The 19,605-nt window shown below is 40.6% G+C and overlaps 1 protein-coding gene across 1 annotated transcript in view; it reads left to right on the top strand.

Moving 5' to 3' along the window:
- syt6a (synaptotagmin VIa) overlaps positions 1–9,978 on the top strand; it is a 67,802-nt gene extending 57,824 nt beyond the window's left edge. The window contains exons 4-7 of the mRNA XM_061075148.1: positions 4,047–4,167; positions 5,372–5,543; positions 7,520–7,670; positions 9,907–9,978. Of these exons, the coding sequence (XP_060931131.1) occupies positions 4,047–4,167; positions 5,372–5,543; positions 7,520–7,670; positions 9,907–9,978 (516 nt within the window). The remainder of the gene's footprint in view (positions 1–4,046; positions 4,168–5,371; positions 5,544–7,519; positions 7,671–9,906) is intronic.
- Positions 9,979–19,605: the final 9,627 nt, after the last annotated feature.

Below are 19,605 nucleotides of genomic sequence, written 5' to 3'. Positions count from 1 at the left end.
AAGTTTATTAAATGTCCTTCGTGTCTGGTCAATATCTTTAATGCTGAAGATCTGATGTGAGGATGAACGATGTGTTGAGGGAATTTAAAAAAATCCTGCCTCTGTAATGTGAAGCAAATCCCCAGAAATGCACCCATCAGCAAAAAAAGCAATACGGCTCAGATCCAGTAGCTCAGTTTTTCTTTTTTATTGGACATAAACATAATTGGCACTTCTTAAAATACATAAAGGGACTCGCAGCACTCCTGGAACGTGAGAGGATATTTCTGTCTCTCGGTTTAATCCTGTGATTGTTTTCCTGTGACTTGTTGTTGTTGTCGGGGGGGCGGGCGGTTGTTGTTCTGCAGCGTGTTTGTTCTCTCAGGGCCTTCATCACTTTATCACCTCCTCACCGCCCTTACAGCATCCTCCTCTCCTCCCTCCCCCCCTGCTGTTCTTGAACTTGAGCTTCTTCAAGGATGGTTCGATAATCTCAACGTTATTGCTTAGGAGACAGAAAAGCAGTGGGGGGGGGGCTGGGGGCTCAGCTTGGCACGCAAACTTTATTGAACCACCAAATGATTTTATGACAGAATCCCTCTATCACATTAAAGTCAAGATTGGCAACATAAAGAAAACACAGATGCTGGGATTTTAGTAGAAACCCCCCCCCCCCCAAAAAAAAATAAAATAAATCATGTAGCTGTGTGTAATGAAAGTTCTGGGTGAGATGAAGACTTTAAAAACACTGTAAGGCCTAATGAGTGGGTATCAATCAGCGGGGGGGGGGGGAAGCAGAAGATTCAAGGATCATCGATAACTTCCGACTACAAACATCAGTAAGATAAAGAATCTGTAGATATCGACTTCGGTCTTTTTCTCACGCGTTGTTTCAATCTTAACATTTAGTTTGTGAAGGTTAGAAGATTATTTATCATCTGTGGAAATGATCGAACACCAGGAGAGAATCTTTCTTTGCAACTTCCAAGTAAATCCAGAAAACGACTAATAAGGAAATAATATCAGACTAAAGACAGATTTTTAAAGTAAACTGTTAATGTTTGGCTGATGATCTCACATTGATAATTGGAATAGATTGTATATAAAGACAGATGAAGCTTCTCCAATTCCTCCCACTATCCAGAAATAAAGCAAAAATATCCTGGTTATAGATCTTGTGCATTTGGAGTCTGTGCAGCAGTCATCAGGGGGCGGAGCCAGAGCAGCAAACATGAGGTCGACTAATCAGGAGTCAGTCTCAGCTGTTAATCATGACGTTTCACCTCAAATGACTAATTCAACTTTAGAGAAACATACATCAGTGTGATAAGAGCTACCTGAAATGAACTCATTGAAATCTTGATGAGAAAAACTAATTTGATCTACATTTTAACTTTTTAGTTGGTTCATGTCCCGTCTGCTAACATGGAGGAGGCGGGATTTGAGACCTAAACTACTTCTTCGGGACTTTATTCTTGTTATAATATTCTTATAATAAAATCACACTTTTACACGATCATAGGTCATAAACCAAAATTGACAATGACGTAATATGATGAGTTTAACTGATAAAAATGTCATCACAGAGAAGAATTATTGAGATATTTCATTAAAAGTCCAAATCTCATGGTGGTGCTAGAGGATAAATTGGAGGAATTGATCCTCTGGGAACCATGAGAGTCTTTAAACAGTTTTTTTTGCAGTAATCCATGTGTTGGTTGTTAAATTCCATCGATGAGTCCGGACCGACCGACGCCGTCCGCTGAGCAAACGCAGCTCCGGCGTTGAACCGGCAACACGCCAGCCTGTGTTTCTACGACCACAATCAAAGTGTCACTCTGTGTTTTTACAACACTGGAGGTTTCTGCTGCGCTCTCACATCGCGCCTGCACCTTCACACCTTCACACCCAATCCCTCACTCCCACAGCAGGGAACGCCGGATCTCAGCGCTGCACGCGGAGGAGGAGGAGGAGGAGGAGGAGGAGGCGTTAAGAAGCGAGCACTCACACAGAAGACGTGTCGGGATTCGACAATCAGTGGAGCTCTCTCACCGAGCTCATTCCCAGTGTGTGTGTGTGTGTGTGTGTGTGTGTGTGTGTGTGTGTGTGTGTGTGTGTGTGTGTGCACGACCTTAATGCTGTAGAACTCACACGGGACAGATAACAGGAGTCTGATTCCACCGGACTGGGTTTACACCAGTGAACAGGGATGTTATCGTCGTGGTCGTAATTCAAAACGTAGAATCGTTCTGATTCACGATGACACTTGATGATAAAAACCTCTAAACATTTTACTGAGACTTGTTTAATTTTGTGGGTAATTGCTTATGTTTGAGTACCGAGCTGTAAATCTCCTCCTGATTATAATCATGTGGAGACGACATTTTAGAAATTATGCGTTTTAATTATGATAATCATCCGTTTGGGCAAATACACCGAGTTGATTGGTTTTGATTTCAGACTGAATCCTAATCTCTTCGGCTGGAAACTGATATCTGGAGAAACCCAAGATGTTCAGAGTCTTTTCCTCACTCGAACATCCATCTAATATCTACACTGCTTATCCCTCTGAGGGTCACTGGGGGGGGGGAGCAGGAGCCAATCCCAGCTGACACTGGGCGAGAGGCGGGGCTAACCCTGGGCAGTTCTCCGGTCCATTACAGGGCCGACACCCTGGCCTTGCTCAGACCTTGTATTAATATCTGACAGATGCAATCATCATCCTTCACATGTGGCATTTGCGTTCACACAGAGAAAAAGAAAAGTAGCCGCCGGGTCTGAACCGGGGTCACGGAGACAGAGGAACGCCATCCACACCCGCGGGCAGTTCAGGCTGCGTCTATAGGTTTTATGTGCTAGAGATACACGAGGTGTCATCACACGACTTCCTTCCAGAAGAAAACAATCGGCACCAGCCTTGGCCAAAAGTGGATAATCGATTTATTGTTGTCTATGTTGTATCTGCTGTCCCACAATTAAATTTAAAGCTATTACCGAGTAAATCCAGAGTAGCACCAGCACACGCATGTCCAGTGTATGTAGAAGTCACATGATTTTCAGACGTGTTAGTATGGATGTGGATTAAAACAGAAACGGAGCTAAAACGCCATTTTTCTAATGAAAACATGGTTGTTTGGATGAAGCTCAGCTCCTTGTCTTTGGACTGTGGGAGGAGCCTGGAGCAAAAGGCACAACCGGTGTTTAGGTTCGAGTCCAGAAGGCGAGAGTGTAAACTTTACCTCTCTGCCCTCAGCTGAACACTTATCTACTGTTATTAATACGACCTTCTGCAGCTTTTAATTTATCTGGTCCTCACACTGGAAAGCTGCATCAGACAACATCTGAACTCACTCACCTGAGAAGGAGACGCAGGACTTAAGGTTGTTAAGTACGACTCAGAGTTTCATTTAGAATAAGACAAACAGTTTGGGACGTTCACTGATTTGCTTTCTCCCCACAAGTTAGATGAGAAGATTGATTTCATGTCTGTGCATTCATTATGGAGCTGCAGGTGTGGTTTTATTATCCACACAATAAGTTCACCCTCCTGTGTTTTATCATATAAAACCAGTTAGCTTTATATTATACTTTGTGTAAATATTAAATAAACAACCAGCATATGAATAAGTGAAGCTTTAAAACCGAAAGCAAAACATCTTGACAGTGCTGAACTTATAAGTCAGTTAAATTAAATATCCATCAGAAAACATATAAACTTCTATAGATACGAGAAAAAGGACGATGCAAAAAGTTCTAATCGAAGCCAAATATCCAAATGGTAAAGTCACATTCATTTGCATCAGGTTTCTAATCTGTGCTCAAATCCGCTGGTTTCCTTTGATCTTATGTGAGAATTTGACCCAAACACCTGTTTATTGATATTAAATTAGTTTCTCTTGTTCAGACCTGACAACAGACAAAATATCTTCTTCATCCCGGAAAGACCTTGAGGAAGAAACTCTCGTCTTATTGAACATGACTGTGGAACGGAAGTGTGCTGAATATAAATGTGACAATCTCCCCTCTTATGTGTGTGTGTGTGTGTGTGTGTGTGTGTGTCCTTGCAGGAAAGTGTGGACCTTGGAGAGGTCATGTTCTCACTCTGCTACCTGCCGACCGCCGGCAGACTCACACTGACCGTCATCAAGTGCAGGAACCTCAAGGCCATGGACATCACCGGATACTCAGGTAGGTCCTCGTGTTGTGTGTTTGTGTGATTCACCTCCAGCTGCAGATGAAGCATAATGACTATTCAACACAACACACACACACATTGTAAGTGTGTCAGACACAATGAACAAACAGCGGAGAGCCTCTTCCACCGCAGCGTTCTGTTTATTTCAGCCACTATTAATATTCAACACTTGCAGTAATCAGACGTAGTCAGCACATTGTTGCCGGCGCTGTTTGTTTTAAAAGACTTTCTGTTTCCACTTCTCCGTTTCCACGTTTCCCTAAAACACAGATATCACTTGTACTGTTGTGACATTTATTGTAGCATTAAATCCCAGAGTTCAGACGCGAGTGTGACGTTTTCTCTCCTGCCGTGTTTAACGACATTTCATGATCCTGAAGTGAGTCACAGTTTCTAATCCCCTCGAGTTTTTAGGGGGTTTAGCTGTCTGCCATTATTCCAGTCTGTGCCTCGTAAACCCGTAGAAACCAAATTGTGCCTCCGAGCTCATTGTGTCGCGAAGCAGGCGCTCGCGTTGGTTGTCACGGATTCTTTGGCGGCTTACGTCGGACTGAAACGCGGCGTGATGGATCCTACAGGAGATCTGCCGCCGTCGGATGAAGATTGAAATCAGCATTCATCAGGAAAGCTTTCAAAGTCGAGCTATTTAAGAGTTGAAGTACCACAACGAGAGGGGAGGGATGTAGAATGAAATTTTATCGAGCATAGATCAGCAATAACGATGTAGCGTTAGCATGCTAGCTACCGATTAACGGTATCGATTTTATTTTAACTTTAATTATTTAGTCTTCTATGTACCACATAAGAAAAATAACCTCTGTTGCTTTTAAACAATTTCAACCTTATCTCTTCTTTTCATCATTATCCTGTTTCTACCTTTATCACCTCTCTACTATTTAACATTATAAATGAGCAAAAATAAAGATTTCCTTGTTTGATTTACCTTCATTATCTTAATAAATCTTCATCTTCTTATTATTGTTGTTCCTTACGCAGCAGCAGCACAGCTCATGTTTGTTAATTACGGTGCAGCGACTGAACTCCTGCTCTGAGAGATATCCCAGGAAAAGCTTTGAGTCCCAGAGGCCGGATCTTCATGCATATTACGTCTCCTGCAGATTCCTGAATAAGACGATTAACTTTGAGAGTTTTATTCCCAAACACGAAGGTATTTTTACTCCTGTTCTCGTCCATCAGATCCCTACGTGAAGGTGTCGCTCATATGCGACGGGAGACGTTTGAAAAAGAAGAAGACGAGCATCAAGAAGAACACTCTGAATCCCACCTACAACGAGGCCATCATCTTCGACATCCCCCCCGACAGCATGGACCACGTCAGCCTGCACATCTCCGTCATGGACTACGATCTGTACGTACCTGGTTCCTGACGAACCACAGCCGACACCATCAGTCCACTGGTCCATGAGTCGATCCATAGAAACCAGCAGCTGGTTTGTTAATGATGGATTCAGACTCTGACTCCATGTAAAGATTCAAGATTCAAGATTCAAGATTTTTTATTGTCAAATGAACAGAGATAACATGAAGTTTTACTTTCAATGAAATACTTGGGTCACACACTCCCTTCAAGCAATGCTCAGTAATTTCAACCCCAAAAAAATAAAATAAAAATAGAAACAGTATAAAATAGAATAAAAAAGAATAAAATAGAATAACAATGAGATAGAATATCAAAAATTTAAAATAGAAAATAAAATATATACATCTAAATATATATCTTTATAGATGAATGTTCAGTTTGTGCAGTAGTGCAACAACATGACGCCTCCTCCATGCTAGAGGATGGGAAATGCTCCAAACTAAAAACTTAAAGTACAAAACTGGTTTCTATCAATTAAGGTTGTTATTATCTCACTGGTATTTGATATTATTTTACTTTTTGATGCTCTGGCTCCAAAAAACGTCCAATAAGATAACCACATCTGCATCTTCGATATTTTAGCGTAACTTTTGTACAACAGGAGGAAGAGGAGACGCAGCATCCATCTTAATTCATTTTTAGAATAGTGAGAAAAAGGCCAATTAAACTCTGGTTCCAGGCTCTAAAATGAGAAACCTTGCATCTGTTTAGCTTGTAATAAATCATTCTAAACTTAATATATGTGGTATTTGTGAATCTGATTGAACCAAACAAGTCGTTGAAAACGTCTCTGTGGACTCTGGGCAGCTGTGATGGCATTTGTTGACATTTAGTGGAATAACTTTGTTTTAAGCCACAGCAAAAATAGAAAGTGCACTGTGAAAGAGATTATTGGACCAATTTAAAAGTATGCAACATAAAGTTAGCAAGTTATATTAACACAATACCTAGCTTTAATTTGAAATAACTTAATTCATTCAAGTGTTACCAACAGAGTGTAGCAAATTTCATGTCGCACAAATCAGAAAATACTGAACAAACCACGAGAAAAGCAAATAAAGAATATTTTTAAAATTTGTGAGAACAATGTACATGTTTCACTCTGTAGGACGTTCCTCTGTGCTCACCTTGAATTTAAAGTATTACTTTAATACTTGCCGATCATAGTCCAATAAAATATATATATAGAAACTTAAAGTGAAGTACGAGACGTCTTGTGTCAAGTACTTAAACCTTTGAACTGAAAAGTATTTGCAAATTCACAGAGTCTGAGAGGGAGATGGGAGGTGTTTACTATTTAATGATATTTAACGTGGTAGTTGAACTTTCTTTTGTGGAACAGCAACATTAATTATTGAAGCGCTGAGTCCTAAAACAAGATTCAGATCCTCTCTCGTGTGTAATGTTGTGTTTCTTCAGAGAAAAGCTCAATTGCTTCCTTTTGTGTTTACAACATGAGAAGCTCTAAGCGGAGAGAGAGAGAGAGAGAGAGAGGTGGAGAGAGCTGACAGGAAGAGAACGTGCAAGTTAAAGGTCAGCCTCAAAAGGTCAGGACTTTAACTGTGCTCTATAAAAGGAGCAGACACACCCAGGATTAGAAACATTGCATCCTTGTGTTTTCTCCGTCCTCTTCTCTTTATACTGGGATTGAACCAGGTCCTGCTAATAATCTAAGGATTATTGTCAAGGAGAACAAAGTCCGCTCCCATTTATCCTTCAGACGTGGTGAACAGAGAGGAGATCTGTGTTGATGGCCTTCGTGAGATGAGTCAATTCCAGTGTCACATCGGGGACAGATCCCCCCCCCCCCCCGATCGAGACGACGTCCAGATGCAGATGTGTGTCTCCTTCGATTACCAGACGTCCTCCGTTCAATTACAAACAATACTCTGACGTATGTAGATGTCGTGTCAGGTTGAATCAGACGTATTCATACGTGTGTGTATTTGTGTGCGTCCCCACAGGGTAGGTCATAATGAGATCATTGGCGTGATGCGGGTCGGGTGCAGCGCCGAGGGACTCAGCAGGGACCACTGGAACGAGATGCTGGCCTACCCACGCAAGCCCATTGCACACTGGCACCCCCTGCTGGAGTCTAAGAAATCCGAGAAGGAGGTAGGTTGGAGGAGAGTCGTTGTTTTAAAGGATTGTTTTGTGCGTGTTCATCGTGTAGAATGAGGATTCAGAGGCTTTACGTGGTAAGTCTCCGGTAATGCGTTGCTCCGGGGCCGAGCAGCAGCAGCAGCACAGCTCATGTTTGTTAATGACGTTGCAGCGACTGAACTCCTGCTCTGAGAGATATCCCAGGAAAACCTCAGTGCACAATAGACACATTTTTCAAGGTAGACTGGTTTACGCTTTCTGCTGAGAAAATGCTTCTCTTTAAAACCACAGAACCAGCCTGAAAACCAGTCTTTACTCCAAATGTACTCAAATCAAAGTTATTAATTACGTTAAACTACTAACAGCCGGAGGTGGAGGAAGAACTCAAACATTTAAAATCAGTAAAAGTACAAATAAATGAACAAAATTGTTCTCAAGTAAAAGTTTAAGAACGACACACAGGGGAGGGATGCAGAATGAAATTATATCAAGCATAAATCAGCAATAGCGATGTAGCGTTAGCATGCTAGCTACCAATTAAGGTTATCGATTTTATTGGAACTTTAATTATTTAGTCTTTTATGTATCACATAAGAAAAACAACTTCTGTTGCTTTTAAACAATTTCAACCTTATCTCTTCTTTTTATCGTTATCCTGTTTCTACCTTTATCACCTCTCTACTATTTAACATTATAAATGAGCATAAATAAAGATTTCCTTGTTTGATTTCCCTTCATTATCTTAATAAATCTTCATCTTCTTATTATTGTTGTTCCTTACGCAGCAGCAGCACAGCTCATGTTTGTTAATTATGGTGCAGCGACTGAACTCCTGCTCTGAGAGATATCCCAGGAAATCCTCAGTGCACAATAGACACATTTTTCAAGGAAGACTGGTTTACGCTTTCTGCTGAGAAAATGCTGCTTTTAAAAACCACAGAATCAGCCTGAAAACCAGTCTTTACTCCAAATGTACTCAAATCAAAGTAATTAATTACGTTAAACTACTAACAGCCAGAGGTGGAGGAAGAACTCAAACGTTTAAAATCAGTAAAAGTACAAATAAATGAACAAAATCGTCCTCAAGTAAGAGTTGAAGAACCACAACGAGAGGGGAGGGATGCAGAATGAAATTATATCGAGCATAAATAAGCAATAGCGATGTAGCGTTAGCATGCTAGCTACCGATTAAGGTTATCGATTTTATTGGAACTTTAATTATTTAGTCTTTTATGTACCACATAAGAAAAACAACCTCTCTTGCTTTTAAACTATTTCAGCTTTATCTCTTCTTTTCATCATTATCCTGTTTTTACCTTTATCATCTCTCTACTATTTAACATTATAAATGAGCAAAAATAAAGATTTCCCTGTTTGATTTCCCTTCATTTTCTTAATAAATCTTCTTCTTATTATTATTGTTGTTCCTTACGCAGCAGCAGCACAGCTCATGTTTGTTAATGATGGTGCAGCGACTGAACTCCGGCTCTGAGAGATATCCCAGGAAAACCTCAGTGCACAATAGACACATTTTTCAAGGTAGACTGGTTTACGCTTTCTGCTGAGAAAATGCTGCTTTTAAAAACCACAGAATCAGCCTGAAAACCAGTCTTTAGTCCAAATGTCCTCAAATCAAAGTAATTAATTACTTTAAACTACTAAGAGCCGGAGGTGGAGGAAGAACTCAAACGTTTAAAATCAGTAAAAGTACAAATAAATGAACAAAATCGTCCTCAAGTAAGAGTTGAAGAACCACAACGAGAGGGGAGGGATGCAGAATGAAATTATATCGAGCATAAATCAGCAATAGCGATGTAGCGTTAGCATGCTAGCTACCGATTAAGGGTATCGATTTTATTTAAACTTTAATTATTTAGTCTTTTATGTACCACATAAGAAAAACAACCTCTCTTGCTTTTAAACAATTTCACCCTTATCTCTTCTTTTTATCGTTATCCTGTTTTTACCTTTATCACCTCTCCACTATTTAACATTATAAATGAGCATAAATAAAGATTTCCTTGATTGATTTCCCTTCATTATCTTAATAAATCTTCATCTCATTATTATTTTTTATTCCTTACGTGAGTGGAGAACAGTAGATCCTCTCTCTCCTCATGTTCCTGCAGCTCAGTCTCTCTCCTCAGTCAGACACTCGCTCTGTGTTGTGACCCGGGAGTGACAGTCCTGTATAAATAAGCAGCGTGTTGCTCCATGAATCCTCTCCTTGTGTCTGTGTGTCCTGCAGTGGAAGGCCAGGACGGCCAGCTTCGACAGCCAGGGCTCCTGCCCCTCGCCCCGCCCCCCCGCCAGCCCCTGAGCAGAGCCACCTGTGACCCGGCCGCCCAGAGGGGGGGTTTCCTCCCTCCTGCTGACCCACGTCCTGTCTGTCTGATTAAGGAGAAACACAACCCCTCTGTCTCTCTCCCTCTCTCTCTCTCTCTCTCTCTCTCTCTCTCTCTCTCCTTCTCTGTCCTCCGTCCCTCGAGTCCAGTCCCGGAGCAATCTCTCCCCAGAACTGATCTCGGACCAACTGGCTAGTTGTGTGAAGCACTTCGTCTTTTCAGGGTTTTAGGGGGTCTCTGACTCGTCGTGACCCGCGTGGTCCCTCAGAGGAGCCTGGCTGGACATTTAATATCGAGCTGTCCGGGGCCCGAGCAGATCTCAGAGACTTTCAGCTGCAGAGACTCTTTGATGGAAGAACCCAGCTGGGAATCGCTCGCTGGCAGCAGCAGGGAGTCGGGCTGAGGACACGTCCGGGGTTGAAGGACAGACTTCAAGCCGCACGGTGAATTCTCCAGTGCCGCATTAGCATAAAACAATATCGAAGTGTAGCATTTTGGGACTTTTAGATGTAAAGCCGCTCCGTCAGGCGTCGTTTTGTGAGGTGATTTCCAGAGTTCCCGCTGTACTTCCAGTTTCTTCGGCGATTAGGCGGATCCCTGTCGCACCGAGGCCGATAAACTAAAACATTCTCGTCTTGACGATTTGAAGCTTTTCTCAAGCAGCCGTGACAAAACAGTTTTGCAGAATGAATAAGAAGAAGAAGAAGAAGAAAGTTCGGGATTATTGTGTTGTTGTTTTTTGTTCCAAACGGCTGCAGTGTTGTTGCTGATTTCTGTTTTTTTGTCAATTCACATTATTCGACGGCTGAATTCCCTGTTAAAGGCACAAATAGCTCAAAGTAGAAGAAATTGTGAGCACACGTTACAAACCTTTAACTCTCCTCCGTTTCACATTCAGAGCAAACTCACCCTTTTCTTCCAAGTGAAATCTCACACAAACACTCATCCTTCAGACAAACACCCTTCAAAACTTAATGTGTGTGTGTGTGTGTGTGTGTGTGTGTGTGTGTGTGTGTGTGTGTGTGTGTGTGTGTGTTTCCTTCTGTCCATACAGAAAAAGATGTGATGATAGGTATAGATTAAAAAAAAGTATATATATATATGTAGCCTTGTTGGTGGTGATGATTGAGAAAATCCTAAACTCCTAAACATGCAACTCTCTTGATATTTATCCTGTCATTTATCGTACTGTAGTACAGGGAGAATCCATCTTGAACGTGTGGTACATGGAATATTTCTGAACATATTTGATATGAGGAGAAAAAGTTCAGCACTGCTCTTACATCTGTTTTCTTTGATTCCTTTAATGGGTCCCCTTGAATCATTTGCTCTATTTATGATAAGTGTTTGTTATAAGATCCACAGATCTGAAGCCATGGAAAATAACTACAAAATAAGTTTTGAAATCTAAAACAAGCCAAGGATATACGCACCAATCGGTGCCAGTTCAGGTCTGGATTAATGTTTTCTACCTGATTCTATAGAACTTTGTGATCAAAATAATGTGATTTTCCTGCAGGTTTAACTCCAGTAGTAGTTTTATTTTGCTTCAGGCAACATCATCATTAAATGCGACTGAACACAGGTGGAAAAGAACAAAAACCTGATTATTAGGAAAAAAACAAATGAGAGGAAAATGTTTGATATCCCAAGAAAGACAGTAAATCATGTGTTCTGGTCACGTCCCAGGATTTGTTTTTTGGTTTTGTGTGTTTGTGGCCATTTGTCAAACGTTGTGATCGATGCCGAGCTCGTCACTTTGTAGTGTGTTGGGATTAATTGTGCGGGAGGAGTAACGCTGGAGTATTGACGGACTAATGACTTTTAGAAAAACTCATCACTTTGTCTTAATTATCATTTGTCAGAGAAAAGAAGAACAAAAAAAAGATTCTCACGGCTGAAACGTGGCTGATAAATCTCATATTTACACATTTGATCTCAACGAATGAAGCTTTGGCCGAACAAACTGCAGCTAATACCCAGTTTTGCACTAAATGTAACACATCTGCCATTTTACTGGATCTAGTGTGTGGTAAAACAATTTTTGATCTCAATCAATATTATCTCATCCCTGTTGCTGTTGTACGTGAGGGAAGCTTTTGTGTATTTAATTTGTGTCGTGTGTTGATGTTCTGGGACAGAAAATTTTCAGATGTGTATATTGTGTATGTGGGTTTTTTGTAATTAGAATTAGAATCAGCCATTCGCACAAATCTTCTCCAAAATTAAAGAAGATTTGCAAATTAAACTGCATTTCCAACCACTACTGTTAAGTTTGATTCAGGTATAAGGAAGAATAACAGTTGGTGCCACTAATTATTATATTATAGCTATTTTTTATTAAACCTCTGCAGAAGCACAAGGCCCAACAAGGTGCATTAAGTGAAGAGCACCAGTCTAATTTCAATAGAATGAGAACAGAGGATAAAATAAGGTGAAAATGTTGCATTTATGTTTATTTCATATTGGATTGAGATTCGTTTCCTGTGAGTCAAAGATCTGATGTTTCATCTGCTGCTATTTGTCATTTCTCCATTGAAGCGTCTGTGGATGTTAACGTCTCAGATTTATTCTCTAAACCTGTTTTCCAGATTTACTCTTTGATACTTGCTTCGATTTTACTAATTCACAAAATGTTCCCCCAATTCAACACAGAAAAAGAATCCTGTGAATATTAAAATTCCCCAGTGTCTCCACTCTGTGTCTTTATGTGCAAATAAAAAAATGGGTGGATGGAAACACTTTTTATTTATTTCCATGTAAATAGACAAAAGACAAGCAAAGCAAATTGAAATCACAGCAACGTTCATGGACTTCTATGGAGGTTTCTAGGTTATGGATTTACCTTGTTTTCCCATTTCTGCTGCTTTATTTTGAAACTTTCTTTTTGTCTCTATTGCTTTACCTTCCTCTTCCTCGTCTTCCTCCTGTTTTCCTTGTGATTGTCTTCACCTGTTCCTCACGTGTGTCACGTGTGTTTAATTATGAACTGTCTCTACAGTCTCTGTGTTTCCCTTTGTCTCAGGTTGTCTTTTACATTCAGTTAATTTCAGTCCTGTTTGTTTCTTCCTGTTTTTCTTGCCTGACTTTTCTAGTTTAATTGGATTGTCTGTTTTCTACTTTCCTTCAATGACTGTAAGCGTGTTTAGTGTTTTTCCATTGAACTCAACATCCCCTGCCTTTGCTTCAGTGCCTGTATTTGGGTTCCTCTCCCTAGAACATCTCATCCACCTGCAGCACGTTTCTGAATTGCGTTGCATTGGGATAAATTACATCTCGAATTTCTTGATTTGCTTTAATTTTCTCTATTTGCACGTGTTGATCTCCACTGTACTTACTGTTCCCCTATAAGCCATTTAAAATGTAAGAATTAGAGCCATGTACACAGTCACCTTTTCTATTATTTTAATGGTTTTCCAACAAGCTGCTTCATTTCTAAACACTGAAAATGTTCATATGTACTTTATGTACAAGGTGAGTTTATGTTTTCTATCCCCTGCTGCTTCCTGAGTCTCTTATAACATAAAGAAAACGGGTCTTAATGAAAAGGAGGATCCATATTTCTGTGATAAACCTTATTTTCCTCCAGTTCTCAGTTTATGCTCCACTAGAAATTGTTCTTTAATCGTGTCTTTATATATTTTTCTGCTGTAATTGGCCAACACAGATACAATCAGTTCACTCAGGCCAGAAGATGCTCCAGAGTCGATGTGATATCAGGCAGGAAAAGTGCAAACTGAGGAAGAACTTGTGCTGATAATATCTTTTTGATGTGAGGACCGTTTATTGGACAGAATTCAGTTTCGTGTTATCTCAACAGCAGCAACTGTTTAATCGGATCTGTAACCGTGTTCTTGGCCGCGGACTCGTCTAGACTCTGCAGACGGTTTCTCGCTCAGCAGCCGAGGACGAGTCAGAGAACGACAACGCCAAACTGCTACACAACACAGTGCGATAACACACGATATATCACAGAGTCTGACAAAGTGTCGTTTTCCAGACGTGGAGACGGAGATGCGTTCAGCAGGCGCTGCAGGATCTGTTTAGGCCATTTCCTCCGTGGGTTTGGTTTACCCAGAGCTGCTCAGTGGCTCGGTGTGTGTGTGTGTGTGTGTGGGGGGGGGCGAGACGACAGCTGATGATGGGTGGACGGGTCAGCATCCACGCAGCGGTGGCATTTCTCTAATTGGCACTTGTTGTAGCGAGAGTGAGTCAGTGCCTCATTGGACTTCCTCCCCTTAGGTTTCTGATACTTTATTTAAATGTGAAAAAAAATAAATCTAAACAAGTGGTTGAAAAGTCGTTTCTGTTCCACCTCTTGTTTGACAAAAACACGTGTTTTACGATGGTCATATATTTCTCTGACATGTGGTGTGTGTTTTCATCGTAGAAGAAACCTGTGAAATCGATTTATCGACTGTTTCCAAACCCTCTAGCTTCGCCTTCTATCGTGATGTTTCCTGATATGATCTCGTTTCCTCTCCTGTCATGATAACACTGAATTTCCAATTTTTCTATTGAGCATTTTGTATCTGTAATTATTGAAAATGTTTGAGAAACAAAACGTTCTGGTTAATGGACATCAACAGTGAGTCCGGACGAGTCTATTATGAGTTCACTTTAGATTCTAGATTGTGATCAGGACTCACAACACGTGAGGCCAGTGTGTAATAAAGTAAATGAAACAACGCAGCCACACAACAGGTCTGATAATCAACAGCAGACAAGAGTTTGTTCTGTCCCCCCCCCCCCGCGGTGTGATGTGTTATTGGTTCTGTGACAGGATTTTCTTTTCTTTGATTAAAAGACTTATGCAAAATGAGCTCGGTGTTGTTGGTTTTGTGGCAAAAACACACAAAACACAATAACAACACAGCGAGTGGCTTAACGAGCGGGAGGGAGGGGGGGCGCGAAGGAAACGAGATTCCTGCTGAGTCAAATGGTCAAATTAAATGAGGAGAGGACACACACATGCACACACACACACACACACACGCATACACACACACACACACCACAGAGCGAGGAGACTACACAAACCCAATTAAACTAAATGGCATTTCCAAGTCCTTTTGTGGTTTTTCGGGGTATTTTTACACAATATGAAAAGAATACAATTTGTAAATAATTCTGTCAAGAGCCTAATTTATCTATATATTTAAAAATGTGTGATATTATCTGTGATCTGTATAAAATGTGTGTTTCAATGTAGAGTTTACAGATTGTGAGGTTAGTGCAAGGTTCAGATTTTTGTATCCAGCTGATTCCTCAAGCCCGAGTCAATCAATCAATCAATCAAGTTTTATTTGTATAGCCCACATTCACAAATAACAATTCGTCTCACAGGGCTTTAACATTGTGTGACATCCTCTGTCCTTAACCCTCAACAAGAGTAAGGAAAAACTACTAAAAACCCTTTTCACAGGTAAAAATATGTAGAAACCTCAGAGAGCCACATGTGAGGGATCCCTCTCTCAGGACGGACAGAAGTGCAATAGATGTCAGGTGTAAGAAAACATCATCAGGATTTTTAGCAGCATCCATTAGGCTAAACATTTTTCAATACTATGTGTCAGGCAGTCCCGCTGCAATCACAGTCTCTGGCCAGCAGCAAGACCACGATCCAGCATCAGGATGGGATCCACTATAATCCACAGTCATTGTCCACCGCCGCCAGTTAGAATCCATTATCAGCTGCCGCCTCGGTCGTGGTCCCTCATCATCCGATGCCAACGCGACAAAGGATCCTCCATTACAACGACGATCAGCTGGCACGATACAGAATCCACCGAACTGGATCCACCATTGCGACCTCCGACACGCGATCCACAATCATAATCCATGGTGCGGCCACAGCTGTGGCCCTGCATCCGCGGGCGCTAAGGCACAGAAACTCCGGGAAAAGGGGTCAAGTTAGTAACATGTACTGATCAGATAAGAATTATCTTGATGTGATAAATATGGAGAAAAGGAAGGAGAAGCAGGAAAGAGAAGCTCCGTGTGTCTTGTGTCATAAATTCCCTGTGCGTCTTAGCATCATCAGGGGTTTTTGCCATTTAATCAAATTTGGAACATCGCACAAATTAGCTCTAACTATAAGCTTTATAAAAAAGGAAGGTTTTGAGTCTACTTTTAAACGAACAGAGCGTGTCTGCCTCCCTAACTGAAAGTGAGAGATTATTCCACAGCAGTGGGGCTTGATGGCTAAAAGCTCTGGCTCCTACTCTACTTTTAGAGACTTTAGGGACAACAAGTAAACCTGAGTTCTGGGATCGGAGTGCTCTAGTAGGTTGATATGGAACTAACATCTCTTTAAGGTAAAGAGGTGCCATATCATTAAGGGCCTTGAAGGTGAGGAGGAGAATTTTAAATTCTATTCTAGATTTAACAGGAAGCCAGTGTAGCGATGCTAATACTGGAGAAATGTGCTCTCTTTTCTTAGTTCTCGTCAGGACACGTGCTGCGGCATTTTGGACCAGCTGCAGAGTCTTTAACGACTTGCTGCTGGAGCCTGATAATAATGAATTACAATAGTCCAGTCTCGATGTAACAAAGGCGTGGACTAGTTTTTCTGCATCTTTTTGCGAAAGGACATGTCTGATTTTTGAGATATTACGCAAGTGGAAAAACGCGGTCCTAGAAATTACTTTTAAGTGACTATTAAAGGACAAATCAGGATCGAAGATCACTCCCAAGTTCCTGACTGTGTCATTGGAAGCAAGGGCAATGTCATCTAGCGCAGCTATATCATTAGATAATGTATCTCTAAGGTGTTTAGGGCCGAGTATTATAACCTCTGTTTTATCTGAGTTTAATAAGAGAAAATTGCGGGTCATCCAGGTTTTTATGTCCTTGAGACATGCTCGAAGTTTAGTTAATTGATTACTTTGATCAGGTTTTATTGACAAATATAACTGGGTGTCATCCGCATAACAGTGAAAATTTACCGAGTGTGTCCTGATAATGTTTCCTAGTGGAAGCATATATAATGAGAATAAAATTGGGCCGAGCACAGACCCCTGTGGGACACCATGGTTAACTTTGGTGCGCACCGATGACTCATCATTGATTTGAACGAATTGGGAGCGATCAGCAAAATAAGATTTAAACCAGTTTAAGGCCGTTCCTTTAATGTTAATTAACTGTTTTAGTCTCTCTAATAAAATTTGATGGTCAATTGTGTCGAATGCTGCACTGAGATCTAACAGAACGAGGACAGACACAAGTCCCTGATCTGAAGCTATTAGAAGGTCATTAGTGACTTTTGCCAGGGCTGTCTCTGTGCTGTGATTGGTTCTAAACCCAGACTGAAAGTCTTCATATATATTATTTTCCTGGAGAAACTCACACAGCTGATTGGCTACAACTTTTTCTAAGATTTTAGATAGGAAGGGGAGATTAGATATTGGCCTGTAATTTGCTAAAACCTCTGGGTCTAGGGTGGGTTTTTTGAGTAGGGGTTTGATTACAGCTATTTTAAAAGACTGTGGTACATAACCTGATGATAATGACAGATTGATTGTGTTAAGTAACGAATTATCTATTAGGGGCAGAATTTCTTTAAGTAATTTAGTTGGAATCGGATCTAAAATACAGGTTGTTGGTTTAGAACCTGAGACTATTTTGGTAAACTGATCACGGGTGATCAGAGAGAAGCTGTCTAAATAATGGGAAGGATTCTCAGCCGTTTCTGAGATCTCTATTGTTGGGAGGGTATTAGTGCCAATTGAGGGCAGGAGATGATTGATTTTATTTCTAATAGTTAGAATTTTATCATTAAAAAAGGTCATAAAGATATTGCAATTTAGGGATCGAGGAATACTGGGTTCGGTGGAGGTGTGACTCTCTGTCAGCCTGGCTACAGTGCTGAAGAGAAACCTGGGGTTGTTTTTATTCTCTTCTATTAGTTTTGAGTAATAGGCAGCTCTTGCTTTGTGGAGAGCCTTTTTATATTCTGTAACACTACTCTTCCAGTCTAGGAGATTTTCAACACTGTTGCTGGAGCGCCACTTCCTTTCTAATTTTCTTGATATTTGTTTCAACTCATGTGTCTTGGAATTATACCACGGAGCTAATTTACTATGTTTTACACATTTCTTTTTTAGAGGCGCTATTGAGTCTAATGTTAATCGTAATGAGTCTGCAGAGCTTTCTACGAGGTGGTCAATCTCAATAGAGCTCGGGTTTTTAAAGAATTTGTTGTTTATGTCGACGGATAATACGGGTTTAAATGTAATCGGAATTATTTCCTTAAATTTAGCTACAGCACTATCAGGTAGACATCTAGAAAATGAGTTTTTTATTAGTGGCATATATTCAGATAGTGAAAAATCGAAGGTTATTAAATTATGGTCTGATAGTACTGGATTGCGCGGAAGTACTGTTAAATGTTCAATTTTGACACCGTATGATAACACAAGGTCAAGTGTGTGGTTACAACAATGAGTAGGTTGATGCACACACTGACTAAAACCAATTGAGTCTAGTATTGAAATAAATGCTACGCTCAGGCTATCTTTATTATTGTCAACATGAATATTAAAGTCACCAACAATAATAATTTTATCTGTCTTTAGGACTAGGTTTGATAAAAACTCAGGGAATTCTGTTAGAAATTCAGTATAAGCCCCAGGAGCACGATAAACTACAGCAAATATGATTGGCTGTTGGTGTTTCCTGGATTGACGTGGAAGATTAAGAACAAGACATTCAAATGAGTTGTAGCTAAGTTTAGGTTTAGGATTAATTGATAGACTGGAGTTAAAAATAGCAGCAACTCCACCTCCTCGCCCGAGTTCCCTGGGAACGTGTGAATTTATATGACTGGGGGGAGTAGATTCATTCAAACTGACATATTCATCAGGATGCAGCCACGTCTCAGTAAGGGACATTACATCTATATTGTAGTCTGAGACTAGTTCATTAACTAAAATAGCCTTTGAGGACAGTGATCTAATGTTTAAAAGACCACATTTGAAAGTCTTAGTTTCCTGTGTTGTTCCAGAGGTTGTGTTAATTTGTATAAGATTATTGTGAGTTCTCGCTCTGTTATTGTTTAATTTAAATAATTGAATCGGACGGTAGACAGAGACAGTCTCTATGCGGTTGGGTGACTGATCCAGAGGGAGCGCAGAGAAGTGTTTAGCACTGCAGCTCTGCTTCCTGGTCCCAACTCTGGGTTGTCATGTGATAGACTTAGTAATATTCTTAGATAAGAGAGCTGCTCCATCCCAAGTGGGATGAACGCCGTCTCTCCTAACAAGACCAGGTTTCCTCCAAAAAGTTTGCCAATTATCTATAAAGCCCACACCGTTTACAGGACACCACCTCGACAGCCAGCGGTTAAAAGAAAACATGCGACTAAACATGTCATCACCGATGAAGTCCGAGTGTGACTTCTTGTTATTTGTGTCACTGAACCAGCGTCTAAAAGAGTTAGCGACTTGCTACATGCAGAAGAAATGATACGGGAATAAAGTATATCACACATTTAAAATATTTATATCATAATATAATATATAACCTCAAAACAGGCCTAAAGTACCCTAGCGTTTTTCAGCTGAAAAGCTCTGATTGCCAGATTTCATTGTAATAAGATGGTC

Source organism: Limanda limanda, chromosome 7 (assembly GCF_963576545.1).
Source record: "Limanda limanda chromosome 7, fLimLim1.1, whole genome shotgun sequence".
NCBI lineage: Eukaryota > Metazoa > Chordata > Actinopteri > Pleuronectiformes > Pleuronectidae > Limanda > Limanda limanda.
The sequence above is the reverse complement of the archived record's forward strand: the minus strand, read 5'-3'. Positions and strand labels throughout refer to the sequence as shown.